Source organism: Xenopus laevis, chromosome 7L (assembly GCF_017654675.1).
Source record: "Xenopus laevis strain J_2021 chromosome 7L, Xenopus_laevis_v10.1, whole genome shotgun sequence".
NCBI lineage: Eukaryota > Metazoa > Chordata > Amphibia > Anura > Pipidae > Xenopus > Xenopus laevis.
The window spans coordinates 103,060,402-103,076,063 of record NC_054383.1 but is presented as its reverse complement, the minus strand read 5'-3'; the positions used below and the strand labels follow the sequence as shown (position 1 = coordinate 103,076,063).

The window sequence follows — 15,662 nt, the reverse complement described above, 5'->3', positions numbered from 1 at the left end:
TAACTATTGAATGCTGTTCTTAGATCTACCAGGCAGCTGTTATCTTGTGTTAGGGAGCTGTTATCTGGTTACCTTCCCATTGTTCTTTTGTTTGGCTGCTGGGGGGGACTTGCAGTACAGCAGTAAAGAGTGATTGAAGTTTATCAGAGCACAAGTCACATGACTTGGGGCAGCTGGGAAATTGACAATATGTCTAGCCCCATGTCAGATTTCAAAATTGAATATAAAAAAATCTGTTTGCTCTTTTAAGAAATGGATTTCAGTGCAGAATTCTGCTGGAACATCACTATTGGCTGATTCATTTTGAAAAAAATGACAGTATCCCTTTAACAGTTTTTCCCTGGTATTTTTGAGAGGAGCAAAAATTCACTGCAAAATCTACAAAAAGATTAACATAAGCCCTATTCCAGATGGCAGAATTCTGTATGTTTTGGATATACTGTACTAGCCCTGTGGCTGACAGTAACTCGGAGTAGCCTTCTATATATTAATAAAACATATCACTAATAAAATATTAACATTCCAAGAGCAGACTCAAGTCTTAAGGGTAGAGGTTGGTATTCATAGCACATAAAGACTTCATAGCTGTAGATTCTGAAATTGTTGGAAGTGCTTGTGTGTATAAAGGTAAAATAGGCCAATGCATCTTCAGATATAGCAGAAATGTATTCTAAGGAAGATCATCTCTAGATTAAGGCTTCTAAGATAGCTACAGACCATAATCATGCAATCATTTTTTTTAAAAATATTGGAGAGCTGACATAAATTTTGTTTTCATTAAGACCATATCAAATAAAAGCAACATTTATCTGAGCATATTATTTTAAATTAAGGGTTTCATGTTTGAATCTAATTCTGAAGCAGGCCCCATCCTTGCGAAAATGCAGCTGCAATGAAAATGAATGTGACAGGGTTTACTCACTATGTGCCATCAGTATCCCCTGCTACAGTAAGTATATCCCCTTGTGAGACTGGGAGCGCAGTTGGGATTTGATCACTTAGCCTGGATATGCACTTAATGTAATGGGTTTTCATATAACCGTTTTGTTATGTTGATTTCTGATTAGAGAGGATCTCATATTAAATTCCATGTGCGCATTATGTATCTGTATCAGATGCTATCCTTAAGGAGGCTGTATATCACCGCCTAGCAGTTGATTCCAAAGCAAAATGTCAGGCTCTAATTAATCTAAAGATAGGTGCTGGATATTAATACTTTATGGTTTGGTGTATCAGTAGAATAAATATATATATTGCTTATTTTTTGTTCTGAAGAATCTGCTTCAGGGTTTTACTTGAGCCGTCATTTCCACAACAACGCCCATTTCCAGTAAATTGATGTGGTGACTAGTACAAGTACATGCTGGTCAGCTCTGCCAACCGGCCTGACAGTTGGGAGGAAATTTCAGAAGAAATAGAAGGAAGTCTTTTGGTGTGGCTTTACTTAGAAAAGAGCAGAGAAGAATCTTTGATGTTTCTCTGCTCAGTTCTAAGCAGAACAATATCCTTTTCTAATTGTTCTTCTCGACTGTCATCAGGACTGCCATCAGAAATCGCAGGGCCCCATATGACAAAATTTCCTGGGCCCCCTGGGCTGCACCCACTGCAAGCCCCACCTACAGGTCCACCCTCCCTACCCCACAGGTCCGCCCCCCACCTCACAGTAAAAAAACAAAAAAAATAATGGTGGCTAGGGTTCCCACATGTTAATAAAAATATATTGGTGGTCAGGCCCCCCATAAAAAAACATTTGTGGCCCGGCCCCCCCCAGTAAAAAATATTGGTGGCTTGGACCCCACATGAGAAAAAAAATGGTGGCCAAAATTGGTGGCCAGGGCCCCCCTCCCACATTATGAGAAAATTGGTGGACAGGGCCCCTTAAACGTCCATGCCTTCCCTATGTCAGCAGCTCTCAGAAAGATGGGGGGCCCGGCTAATCAAGTAAGTTTGGCGTGGCCAGGCCCCCTTTACCTTCAGGGCCCCCTACAACTCTCCCCCCCTACAACTCTCCCCCCTGTCCCCCCTGATGCCTGCCCTGACTGTCATACAGGTTGCCAGGACTTACCAGCAGATAGTGCTCTTGTTTAGGTATCAGTGTAAAAACTGCTAATATCTTCAAAATTTGAAAAAAATGTAAATTGTAAAAGTGCTCAGAATAGTAATTTAGGTTAATATGTTTTGAGGGTTTACATTTCCTTTAACACTATTAGGTGGTAACAAGTTCTTCTAAAGTAACTATAGAATAGTATCAAACAGTCATTTTCCAAGCATTAATTTATAAATGGAGCAGACCTTGTTAAAGCATCTGGAACAAAACGGCTCCCTTTTCCCATCCAACTGAAACAGTGTTTGTTATATACTTTGATGTGCTCTGTGTTCATAAAAATACTCTTATCTAACTGGGGGGATACTGTATTCTTTATACTCTATAACATGTTTTTATTTCCGAAATATTAGCAGAGTTTTGTGCTGCATGTATTGTTATTGAAGTATAATGCATGACTACATTTCTGGCTTGGTAGTGGGAAAGTCCAGATTACAGACCCTGTGTGCCTTCTCAAACTGCCACTTAAAGGTCCAAGTTCATTAAAGATTTTTAAAAACAGTGATGTAGCATCCAGGTGTCTGCAAGTCACGGAAATAGTTGGTATGGCCCTGTGCTCGGGGGGTGATGCTGAAGATGTTTTTGCTTTGTTGAGATTTTCTCTTTCTTTTTTCCTCAATACAATTATTCATAGACGTTTTAATTAAACCTTAAAATAGCAAGAAGCTGCATGTGCATGTTATTGCTGCTATAGTTAAGGCAGGCCTTTAATAAATAATGGAGCCCCATCTGTTTTGCACAGTAACTAAGATGCGTAGTTTCTTGTCCTTGCAAATTTCTTTAAGATAATATAATAATATTAAGTGTATAAGACCTGAATAATATAATTGCAGTGCAAGGTTACTGTAATTTTTTAGTGCTTTTTTTTAATTACAATAAAATTAAAATTAATTTATGCCTTGTTTTGCTTTGATATAGCCAGATGATTTATCATGGCCCATGATAAAATAGCAGAATGTATGAGATCATTTCATCTCGTAATGCAGTATTTGGCTCGGCTTCCTGCTGGGTATGCTCGGTGATTTGTGAAACGTATTAACCCTAAATTGAATAAACTTCTGTTTGCTACATGTTATTTAAACATGGCTTATGTAATAGCACTGTTGTGTGAGAGACTCTGAACTATAATAACACATTTTGATGTCCATAAATTTGTTGTTATGACATAAACTGGTTGTTTATACCTTTTAAAGGATGTTTATAGATGAAGGGCCTGTTATTTTATATACTGCAATGGTCCTTTAAAGCATGAACTTTTGAATTTAACTTGTATGTAGAAACACGGAGCACCACAGGAATGAAGTCAAAAGTGTTGATAAAAATCCAAAAATTTATTAATCCATTAAAATCGGCACATCATGGTAGGAGCAGTTAGAGAACCATAGGCTTAACGCGTTTCGTGGCTATCCAGCCACTTTATCAAATGCTTTTGAGAAACTGATTATGGTATGTTCCAATTTTCCTCCTATGGATTCACATTGTTGTCTGAGAAGGGGTTTTATCTAATTTATATATTAGGGTAATGGCACACAGAGTTTTTTTGCCCCCCACATTATTTCCAGCTTGAGAACTGAAAACTCTGGAAAATACAGTTGCACTGACATTAATAGTAATGTCTCCAGGCCCAGACTTGCAATCTGTGGGTTCTGGCAAATGCCAGAGGGGCTGCTGTACGATGCCATAGACAGTCACTATTAAGGTGTTGCTTGAAATCATGCCAGAGAGCATTTATGTGCTATAATTGCCAAAGTGGACCATTGCTTTCAGTTGAATGTGAAATGAGCCCCAGTATAATTTACAATAAAGAAAGTGGATGTGTGGTATCGTCCCTGTCGTCAAGGGACTCTGCAAAGACTGTTTAAATCCAGTGGATTTAATCTGTAATATGTTTATTATTTTGGCTCATTATTCCTAAAGACAGCTGAATTGTGAAAATCTGGGGTCCCTGATGCCATAGCTTTATATGAGCTATTTTGTATATGTTTTGTAATACTGATATATATATATATATATAATATATGATACTACCTACCATGCATAATTTGGGCATAAAGTACCTTCCCCACCCAAGCCACATAATTTGTACTGCATATACCCTACTCCATTTGGCAGCACCATTGCATTTTCCTAAAACAAATAGCAGCTTTCACCCGGCGGTCATTTTCCCTTTGACACATCATCAGTAACATTGACATCTGCAAACAGGACATGTATGCTGTAAAGTTCATGCAATGCAGAATGCAGGTTTACACAGGCACAACATACTTTGATAAAGAGTTCTGCTGGGGTTGAGCACTGTAATGGTTAAGCTGAGCTCAAGAGAGGTGGTTAGAAGAAAAAAATAGGATCAGACAGCTAGAGATCTATGGAAACCAGCAATGCTATCTCTTCATTGACTGGAAGGTGTGTTTAGTAATCTGAGCTGAGAAGAAATGAACATGCTCATGAGCCAACAGCCAAAGTAAATTCATGAGGGAGGGGGCAGAGTGGGTTAGAGGAGGAGAATGAATTATAAGTGATTATGGGGATGCTGCAGCCTTACTGTTAACCTTTTAACAACTAGGGTGGCAGATATTTAAAGATTTCAAAGAGGCTGTTCAATGATTACACTTTGCCCAGACACAGCAGTGCAAATGACTGTAATGTAACTATGTTCTTTATCTGTTTTTGTTTTTATGTATGTTTATTTTTGTATTCAGTTTTGATAAGAAGGGAGATATCCATTATCTGATCAAGTGGAAGGACCTGCCTTATGATCAGTGTACATGGGAAATTGACAATATAGACATTCCAGATTATGAGACCATGAAACAATCTTACTGGGACCACAGGTACTATACTGCATATCGAACTTGTATCTTGCCTAACAAAGCCTTTGAAGGGGATACTATTACTGTGAGGTGTTTATCAGACACCAGATCGATTTAAACATGAGCATGGTAGATATATTGGACTTGCCATGTGTTGCACAGAAACTGAATGTTAAACAGAAAATAAGGGGCATTTACAACAGGTGCTTGCATCAACATGTTCTTTTTGTACCTCTGATAGTTGGGCTTAGTGCTGCTGCCTTCCTCCAACCTCTTGTTCTGAATTTCATGTAGTTACACCGATTAACAAAGAGGATTCGTGGAACTACTGCCACCTCCAAACCAGGTGGAAGTTCCAGGGCACCCACAATAGCCTGCATCAAAGAATAGGACACACATGCCACTTTAATGCTGAATGCCAGAAATTTCACCAGGCATACTTGCATTTGGAAATTATTCCTTTAAATATAAAGAGTTGTGCAGTAAGTTAATTTAGAGGTGCAGTTGCAGAGCATCTCTATAATGAGCCCCACAACAGCAGCACTAATGGGGATTATTTGTCCACTGAACTCTTTGCTTATTGTCTGGATCCTTATTATAATGCTTTAGTTTTAGCTTGTTCATAACCAAAACATTTTCTGTTATATACTGTCACCAGCCTGGCCATAGCTTGGTAATGAACACAATATAGTTGTGAAGTGTAGGATTTTAGTGAATGATTATCACTGCTGTTTCATTCATATATGTTGACAAAAGTCTTTGAAATCATCTCAACATATACAGATAAAATTCCTACATCTAAAAATGCTCTTGGTGAATGCAAGGATTATAAAACAGAGTGATGTTTATTAAAGGGATGCCATAGAACTAATTCTGCAGTCTCCATTTCCAAGGGTTTAAAACAAATACCTGATAATGTGCCATGTGATCTGTGCCTGTTTTCTATTTCATTCCATATATTGTATCAATCATTGGAAATGTTTGTGTATATGTATGTGACCGATACAGCAATTTTAAAAAATGTAAGTGCTTTTTTTATATTAAATTATCTGTGTCTTTAGGGAGTTAATGCTCGGTGAAGATGCAAGACCTCTTAGATTTAAGAAGAACAGAAAGATGAAAGACGAGAATCTGGAAAAACCTCCTTTAGTCCCAATAGTTGATGTACGTACTTTTACTAGTTGCAGTTAATGACCAAGAAGAAAATACACAGATATTGTAAATGTATATTGTATAGGGTACTCAGTACCATACATACAGTGTACAGGTATAGTATCTGTTATTAGGAATGCATCGGACCTGGAGATTTCTGGATAATGGGTCTTCCTGTAATTTGGATCACCATTACCATCACCATTATCCTCTAAAAAAGAATTAAATCAATATGGATTCATTGCGCTTAGTTAAGATCACATGCAATGTACTGTTTTATTGTTACAGAGAAAAGGGAAATATTTTTTTAAAAAAAATTAATTATTAGCTTAAAATGGAATCTGAGGGACATGACCTTTCCATTTGCAGCAATTTATATAGCAGCATATGCGTTTTGGACGAACCTGAAAGCAAATGATTTAATATGGTATATAATACTTTGGCCCACTGAAATGCTAGTTACACTCCTGCTTTTATGAATGTAAATAAAGCAGGTACGCTATATTTATTTTCATAACATTTACAGATGGTCATGCATATTTCTCCATTTATTTGCTCTCCTCTATACACCATTTGTATATCACTTTTCAGTCAGTCACAGATGTTTTGTATTTCTCTTATGCAGCCAACTGTAAAGTTTGATAAACAGGCTTGGTACATAGATTCCACGGGAGGAACATTACACCCTTACCAGTTAGAAGGATTAAACTGGTTAAGGTTTTCCTGGGCACAAGGAACCGATACTATTCTTGCAGATGAAATGGGTCTTGGAAAGACTGTCCAAACTATCGTTTTCCTCTACTCCCTGTACAAAGAGGTATGTTACAAGTCACAGATTTCTTTTGGAGAAATTTGTTACTGGTCTAATAATGGGTTACTGCACCTGGAAAACTTTATACATTTTATTACCTATGATTATTAAGCAGTTTTCAGAATCCAGCATTGTCATTGTGAACTGGGCTTATTTTGCAACAAGCTTCAGAATGGTTGGAAAGACAATATCTTGTGGAGAAAAGTCTAAGGCAACTCAGAAAATCCAGGTGCCTAGACGTATCCTTACTAGGTACTGTATATGATGAATTGGGAGTATAAAAACCTTCATAGACAATAATGGAAAGGGTTTGTGTACACTTATGACACTTTCAAAAAAAGTGGTAATGAGTAAACTCATGGTTGGTTCGAATGAGGCTGGATATATTTTAGTATATATTTTAGTATATTAGACTATGAGACTATGAGAACATGGATGACTATGTCATTTATATTTATGGAACAGTTGGAAATTTATTCTTACTCCTTTGGTTAAGCATTTTGGAACCTTATGTGGGTAGAACTGAGTGCCCCCATTTTTTTACAATACAAAGAACTAAGTGGTTAGTTCAAAAATCACCCTTTCATTTCTCCATGCCAATTATTGGTCACTGTTTAACACATTGATGCTAAAGCGTAATTGCTTGTTTGTGTTTTGTAACATTTGTTTATAACGATGAAAGAAAGTTATTATGGTACAGAATTGTAATTATCAATATTATACCTTAGGTACTGAAATATTTTCTCTGCACTGGAAAGCCTCACGCTTGTTATTTAACATTACCTGGTAAATCAGCTATTTTTCTTCTCAACAGGGTCATTCCAAAGGTCCATATTTGGTCAGTGCACCATTGTCTACTATCATCAACTGGGAACGGGAATTTGAGATGTGGGCGCCAGAGTTTTATGTTGTAACATACACTGGTGATAAAGACAGTCGAGCAGTCATTAGAGAAAATGAATTTTCTTTTGAAGACAATGCCATCAAAAGTGGGAGGAAGGTGTTTCGCATGAAAGTAAGCACATGCAGGAAGTAAATTGGGAGTGTATGGACATAATGGTATGATATGCTACATGTACTGGTACCATCGTTTTGTGTTGATTCGGACATGGGGCATGGGTGCTTTACTTTTTCACATTTGGATTGCACTACATATCTTATTTCACAATTGTGAGCAATAATTTAAAATATGTTTTCCTACATTAAGAGGTTATTTATCAAAGGTCAAGTTTGTGAGGTATTTTTATACCTCGAATAAACTCACAACTTGAATGTTTACTTATTTATGAAAAAACTTGAATATAAAAAACTCAAATCAGTGTAATTAGTAGTAATGGGCGAATTTGCGCCGTAACGACGAAAAATTGGTGAATTACGCGCGAAATTCACGAAACAGCGAAAAATTCGCAATACGGCGTCCATTTTTTTCCAGACACCGGTGACAATTTTTTTTCGTGGGCGTTTTGCGAATTTATTTGCTGCCTGTGAATCGCGCAAATTCGCACCTGGCGAATAAATTCGACCATCAATAGTAATTAGGGTGAAAAACTCGAATACTTGAACTGATTGAGTTTTTGGCAGAAAAAAAACCCCCTCTAATTCGAATTCAAAGTTTCGAGCATAAACCACCAAAAAAAACCCAAACATCATGAAGACTACAAACATCTTCAAATGGTTCAAGGAATCTCTGCCATTGACTTCTACATGACCTCAACAGGTTTTAGATGGTATATTTTCAGATTTTAGCTTGTGAAAATACCTGGTGGTGTAGTAGTGCGGCGGGGATGCTCACCGCTTCCTCTCCGTTAGCATGGTCATTAAGATTTGCCTCATAGTCACGTTGCTTCCAGGTTTTGATGCACACACTGCATCTGACGTTATTGTGCTTGGAGCGAGATTCAAATATTGAAAAAGCCCACAACCAATTGTTTGTTGCCCAATGTAGGTCTATTTCTAATAGTTCATGGGTGTGTTTTCTAGTCTTTCTTGTCTGTTTCTGACCTAGCCTGTTCCTAACCTCTGCTCATTTATTGACCATTCTCTCGAATCCTGTTTCTGTACTGCACTACTGTTGTTGACCCAGCCTGTGGCCTTGACTATGGTCCTGACTTCTCATTTTGTACTGCTCTGCCTGATTGGTATCGACCCAGCCTGTCCCTCGACCACGCTCCTTCTTCTCCATCCTTTCCACACATGTTCGGTTCCCTTGTCGGCCCAGAACTCTGATTGGTGGGATACCTGTCGGACAGTTCCTGAGACGCCACAGGAACTGCTCGATGGATAGAGCATTTTGTGAACAGGCGGATGACATGAGGAGGAGATTCCTTGATTAAAGATGTAAACATGAGTTAGTAACCAAAGCTTATCAAAGGGCAGGTAAAACAGAGAGGTTACTTAGTGTCAACCAGGGAGATAGGAGAACTTCAATAGGGTCCCCTTTGTAACTAGACATAGTAAACAATACCATGTAATCCTGGATATCATCAAGAGATATTTACCAATACTCTATGCGGATGATGATTTCTATAAAGTGCTAAAACCAGGAATAAGTAGTGTCCCTAGAAGAGCACATACACCAAGGGACTTACTGTCACCAAGTTTGTTTAGGGAAGAAGGAAGAACTGAGATGATAAGAACTAGCAGCCCATTGAAAGTTAATGGGAGTTATAGATGTGGTAGCTGTAGACATGTCAACATATTAAAGTGTCAAAAGTGTTTAAATCGACAGTAACAAACAAGAGCTTTAAAATCAATCGCAATACGTCCACAGTGATTTATTTAGTGACTTGCTTAAAATGTCAAAAACAATACGTAGGTTGCACGAACAAGACATTAGAAGAAAGAATAAGGGAACAACTCAGTCAAATTAAAATCCAAAAGCAGTTGAAAAAAGCAACATAACTAGACATTTTTCACAATGTAATGGGAATAACATTACTTTTTTCTCAGTACAAGGGATTGAAAGAGTGAGGCTAGGTATGAGAGGAGGGGACTTAATAGGCCTTTTAGCAAAAAGGGAGGTTCATTCGATTTTTTATTTACATACTCGTTTACCACTTGGTCTTAACTACAAATTTGATGTAACATGTTTTATTTAATGAATAGCGAGTCTTCAGGAGTCTATAATTGCAAATACACTATAGCAAAAACCCTAACTAGACTGGAAAGTAATGCAGCTGGGAATAAATATATAGTATAGATTAATTGGAGCATTATCCGTGTTTAATATATTTTTTATGGTACTTACCTTTGTGTAATATTCTTAACAGGTTTCACAGATATAGGTTTTTTATGAATTTTGTATAATTATAGTTATTATCTATGCTGGATATAAGCAGACCAAGGAATAGAACCATAACAATGTATTTGTATAAACTTACTCTGACAACTGAGTATGATATAGCAATGTTTAATTGGTTTTAATAATTTAAGTGTGGGGCCATGTTGGGTATAAATATCTATGATCATGTGTGTATCATTAATGCCTATGATTAAGTATCAGAGGGTATGAAACGCATAAGGCGGAATACCATGTGGTCTGTAGGCCTATCTTTTTAATTGATTTTGTAATAAAGACATATTTTTAACTTAATATAGATTTACAGGATAATTTTTTGATTTTGGACTTGTTTACCCTTTTGAACTGGGGGTTTTATCCAAGTAATTATGGGCCCTTTGGACAGGTCCTCAAAACGCTAGCATCCCGTTATAATTAGATTTTTGCCCAGAACTCTCCCCTTGGTTCTCTCCCTTTAAGACCTGGCAGCATCCGAATAGAGGAGGGATCCTCCCAAAGTTATAGGTTATAGGCAGAACCCGGAAATTCGAGTTTTTACTGAAAACTACAATTGTAAACTTACATTTTTTGGAAAAAACAACAACTCAACCTTTGATAAATAACCCCCGAAGCCTTAAATTCACATATAAAATGTGTTTTAAAATTTAATTTGCGAGTGTACAGACTGGGTAATTACTGCAGTCCCTAGTGTAGTTTTTAAACTACTTATACATAGACATATTCTTTGTACTGCAACTTTGTATTAATGAATACAGTACAACTGACAGTTTCTTCATACAAATATACTCATCACTCAAAAATCAAGTGGTTTTTCATAAACCCTAAGGTTAAAAAGAACCTAACCCTTGCTGACATTTAGGGGCCAATTCATTAACTTCGAGTGAAGGAATAGAAGAAAAAAATCTTCGATTTACGAAGTGTTTTTTTGGCTACTTCGACCATCGAATGGGCTACTTCGACCTTCGACTAGGTACTGTCTTTGTAAGAAAAAACTTCGACCCCCTAGTTCGCCACCTAAAAGCTACCGAACCCAATGTTAGCCTATGGGGAAGGTCCGCATAGGCTTGCCTAACTTTTTTTGGTCGAAGGATAATACTTCGATCGTTGGATTAAAATTGGTTGCTTCAAAGGATTTAACTTTTTTTGGTCGAACGATTATTCCTTCGATCGTTCGATCGAAGTAATTGCGCAAAATCCTTTGACTTCGATATTCGAAGTCGAAGGATTTTCATTCCCCAGTCGAATATCGAGGGTTAATTAATCCTCGATATTCGACCCATGATGGATCTGCTCCTAAGAGTCCCTCTAGTAATTTGTAAAAGAAATGTGGACAGTTCTTGTCCCAGATGAATTATCTGTATCAAGGCAGATGAATTGCAGAGGGCAACAATGTCACTATACTGAGGATAAGGCCTATCAGGTCTAATAATATATATATAATACACACTTAAATCAGGGATCTGACTTTCCCACATTCTTATTGAGCTCTAGTTATGCATTGCACTTTTATTGATATTATACAATTATCATTGCCACGATTTGTCCTTGAACATACAGTAGCATGTCACATCAAAAAGGCTAATATGCTCTTAAAGAATATGCAGGCTAGGGAATAGAAGTTGTCTCTATGTTTAAAGTCATATGGAAAAGTTTGGGAACCTCTCTTAATTTTTGGAGTTTTGTTTATCATTGGCTGAGCTTTCAAAGTAGCAACTTCCATTTAATATATAATATGCCTTATGGAAACAGTAGTATTTCAGCAGTGACATAAAGTTTATTGGATGAACAGAAAACATGCAATATGCATCATAACAAAATTAGACAGGTGCATACATTTGGGCATCCCAACAGAGATATTACATCAATACTTAGTTGAGCCTCCTTTTGCAAATGTAACAGCCTTTAGACGCCTCCTATAGCCTTTGATGAGTGTCTGGATTCTGGATGGCGGGAATTTTTGACCATTCGTCCATACAAAATCTCTCCAGTTCAGTTGCATTTGATGGCTGCCGAGCATGGGCAACCTGCTTCAAATCATCCGATAGATTTTCGATGTTATTCAAGTTGGGAGACTGTGATGGCAGAATATTGTACTTCTCCCTCTGCATAAATGCCTTTATAGATTTTGAAGTGTGTTTAGGGTCATTGTCTTGATGGAATATCCAACCCCTGCGTAACTTCAACTTTGTGACATAGCTTTTTGTAGCCTTCCCCTAAACCATGATACTGAACAATCTTTGTTTTCAGATCTTTTAAGATTTGCTTTGAGGATCCCATGCTGTCACTCTTCAGAGGAGAGTCAAACAGAAGCACAGCTTGCAATTGGCCACTTTAAATACATTTTTTCATCATTGGACACACCTGCTTATGAAGTTCAAGGCTTAACGAGCTAATCCAACCAATTTGGTGTTGCCAGTAATCAGTATTGAGCAGTTACATGCATTCTAATTAGCAAAATTACAAGGGTACCCAAATTTTTGCAAAGCCAGTTTTTCACATTTGATTTAATTCAATACAACTGAATACTGCTTCACTAAAAATCTTTGTTTAGAAAACACCCCAGTACTCAGATGTTCCTGGGAAATGAAAGACATACCATTGTTATATTTTTTGTTGAAAGTGGAGTCAATTATTATGCAGGCTGAGGGGGGTTCCCAAACTTTTTCATATGACTGTATTTACCGTATAATTCTATTTTTAGACTGATACTTTAATTACCTTGTTATCTGCTCTGTTTATTTCTGTTCATATTAATTTAGAAAGAAGCCCAGATAAAATTCCATGTGCTGCTTACATCTTATGAGCTAATCACGATTGATCATTCCATCTTGGGTTCTATTGAGTGGGCATGCCTTGTAGTGGATGAGGCACACCGGCTGAAAAACAACCAGTCGAAAGTAAGTATTTTTTAAGGCTAGAAATATTTATTAGCATTTCTTATTATGATTTCATGGGTCCTTTATACCCTGTAAAACTATGTTAGCGCTTCATAACATTCACTGATCTTGAAAATAAATACAGCACTTTTGTTTTTTCTTCTGAGCGTATCAAGGTTATTTTGATAGAGATTGGTTTTATGGTTGTACAAGCAAGATGTTCTGGGTCATTATGCGTATCAGATGTTTTGCAGTTCATTTAAGCTCATTTGTGGCTCCTGCCTTTAAAATGAGGAAAGGTGCATAACATAATGGGATTTACATAAAGGAAGACAAGTTTAGTATTCTACAAAGGATTCTTTCCTGTTTTTAATTGTATAAATAACATAAAAATGCCTAAAGCTGCATGACACTGCTTTTATGCTGAACGGCTGCCACATAAATTTCTTTTTCTAAGTTCTTTAGGGTATTAAATAGCTACAAGATTGACTATAAACTGCTGCTAACTGGAACTCCACTTCAGAATAATTTAGAAGAACTTTTTCATCTTCTCAATTTCCTGACACCTGAACGATTCAAGTAAGTTATCTTATTTTTATGTCATTATTATGTCTTATTTTTATGTCATTATTATGTGGCTAGTCAGGAGCTATAGCTGGCCATACACAGGCAAAAACACAGCTGGTATGGCTTATCCAGACCAAGTCAGCAACTTATTGGTCCGTGTATGGTAGAGAATGTATTTGTGTATAGCCAGCTTATTTCAGTGGCTTTTTAAATACTGAAATTTTAAAACCATCCTAATTGTGTCTCGGGTGAGGAAACATTTCTTAGTGTATTTATGGGCAGGTATTAAATTATCCTTTTTTAAAGGAGAACTAACCCCTTAAAATGAATATGGCTAAAAACTCAATATTTTATATATTGAACTTATTGCACCAGCCTAAAGTTTCAGCTCCTCAATAGAAGCAACAATCCAGGACTTTAAACCTGTCACAGGGGGTCAGCATCTTGGAAAGTGTCTGCGAAACTCACATGCTCAGTGTCCTCTGTGCTGCTGTGAGAAGCTAAGCTTAGGGGTTGTTGCAAATTATCAAGCAGAAAATTAGGTTTGTCTGTAGTATAGGCTGATTATTATATTCTGATGCTAGTTGCACTGGTTTCTGTGCTGCCATATAATAATTATCTTTATTAATAACTAATCAGTCTTATACTGTGACATTTATATTCTATATGTACTGTATATAGTGAGTGGGTCCCTAAGCTCAGTAAGTGACAGTAGCACAGAGCATGTGCAGTGAATCAGCAGAAAAGAAGATGGGGAGCTACTGGGGCATCTTCAGAGGCACAGATCTTTACTGCTAAAGAGATGTGGTTGCCTTGGGCTGGTACAGAAGCTCAAAACATAATGTACAACATTTCTAGCCTACTTCTTTAGTTAAGCTTTAGTTTTCCTTTAAAGCATTTAAAAATCATGGTACTTAGCATGTACAGTATTATAAATAGCAAATATTTAGAATTTTGCATATGGAAAAATACCTATTTTAATATATATTTCATATAGATAAATATAAAAACTGAAGTGTATATGACCAGTGTAGAGCCAAGGAATTTTACTCGCTGCATCCTATTTCTACTGAGTGGCTGGCAAGTAATTCTGTTCCTTTGTCTAGAGCTTCAATTGCATATTCCACAGCCTTGTCAACATTATTAGGCTCAGTTCCTGCCAACTGTGAAATATAAAAAAAAATATGAATAATTCATATGTGGGAGGTATAGCATGTTCTTAGAGCAGAATGAGAAAGATGACGAGTCACACAGAATGGATATTGATTATAGATGCTTTGCAAATGGCTTTTTGCAAAAATTACTTCAGTACATTTCATGCAGTAATAGCCTAACCTGTTATGTCCAGAGAGATTTATAGACAACGTCACATGTACCTTACTGTCACCCAGTAACGGAAAAATAATCATGTAGTCTAAGCAGGCTTGTTTTTTAACATCATATTCCTAATTATGCAATATGCTACATCACAGTGAAATACATTGGAGTTCATTTATTATCACAGGGCAAATTAACCCATAGCAACCAATCAGCTTTTTTTCAGCAAAAAAAATGTGATTGCTATCCATGGGTTACTGCCCATTGTTGATAAATGAGGCCCAGTGTATCGAAATGACCTACGAGATTACAGGTTTATTACAGATAATTACTTAAGACACATACCCATCTCTCTCTCTCTTATTTATAATAGTGTTCATGCCTATGATAATAACCAATATTGAATTAAATGTATGCTAAACCTGTTGAATGCAAAAAGAGCAATGTACAGTTTTTCTGTTTGTTTTATACTTTCCCCTGCATTGTCTTCATCTTCATCGTCCTTGCTGTCCTTTAAAAATTATTTTTCTGTGTTTTTTCTTGGTATTAAACAGAATGCTGAATTGATTTTTAGCCCCTGTAATCTCACTCCTTCGGCAATTATAATATTCTCTGTTGATGTACTGATATTTCATAAAATATCAGGACATGCCTTTGAAAGCATTTTACTTTTGTTACGTATTACAAAGGGTTTTTTGTTACATATTACATTTTATATTGTACTATA

The 15,662-nt window shown here is 36.8% G+C and overlaps 1 protein-coding gene across 5 annotated transcripts in view; it reads left to right on the top strand.

The window, feature by feature from the left end:
* Positions 1-15,662, top strand: part of chd5.L (chromodomain helicase DNA binding protein 5 L homeolog) — a 135,691-nt gene that overhangs the window by 71,532 nt on the left and 48,497 nt on the right. For all 5 annotated transcript variants that reach the window (XM_041569413.1, XM_041569409.1, XM_041569410.1 and 2 more), the window contains 6 exons: positions 4,804-4,935; positions 5,976-6,078; positions 6,692-6,883; positions 7,692-7,892; positions 12,935-13,072; positions 13,509-13,630. In XM_041569413.1, coding sequence (XP_041425347.1) covers positions 4,804-4,935; positions 5,976-6,078; positions 6,692-6,883; positions 7,692-7,892; positions 12,935-13,072; positions 13,509-13,630 — 888 coding nt within the window. The remainder of the gene's footprint in view (positions 1-4,803; positions 4,936-5,975; positions 6,079-6,691; positions 6,884-7,691; positions 7,893-12,934; positions 13,073-13,508; positions 13,631-15,662) is intronic.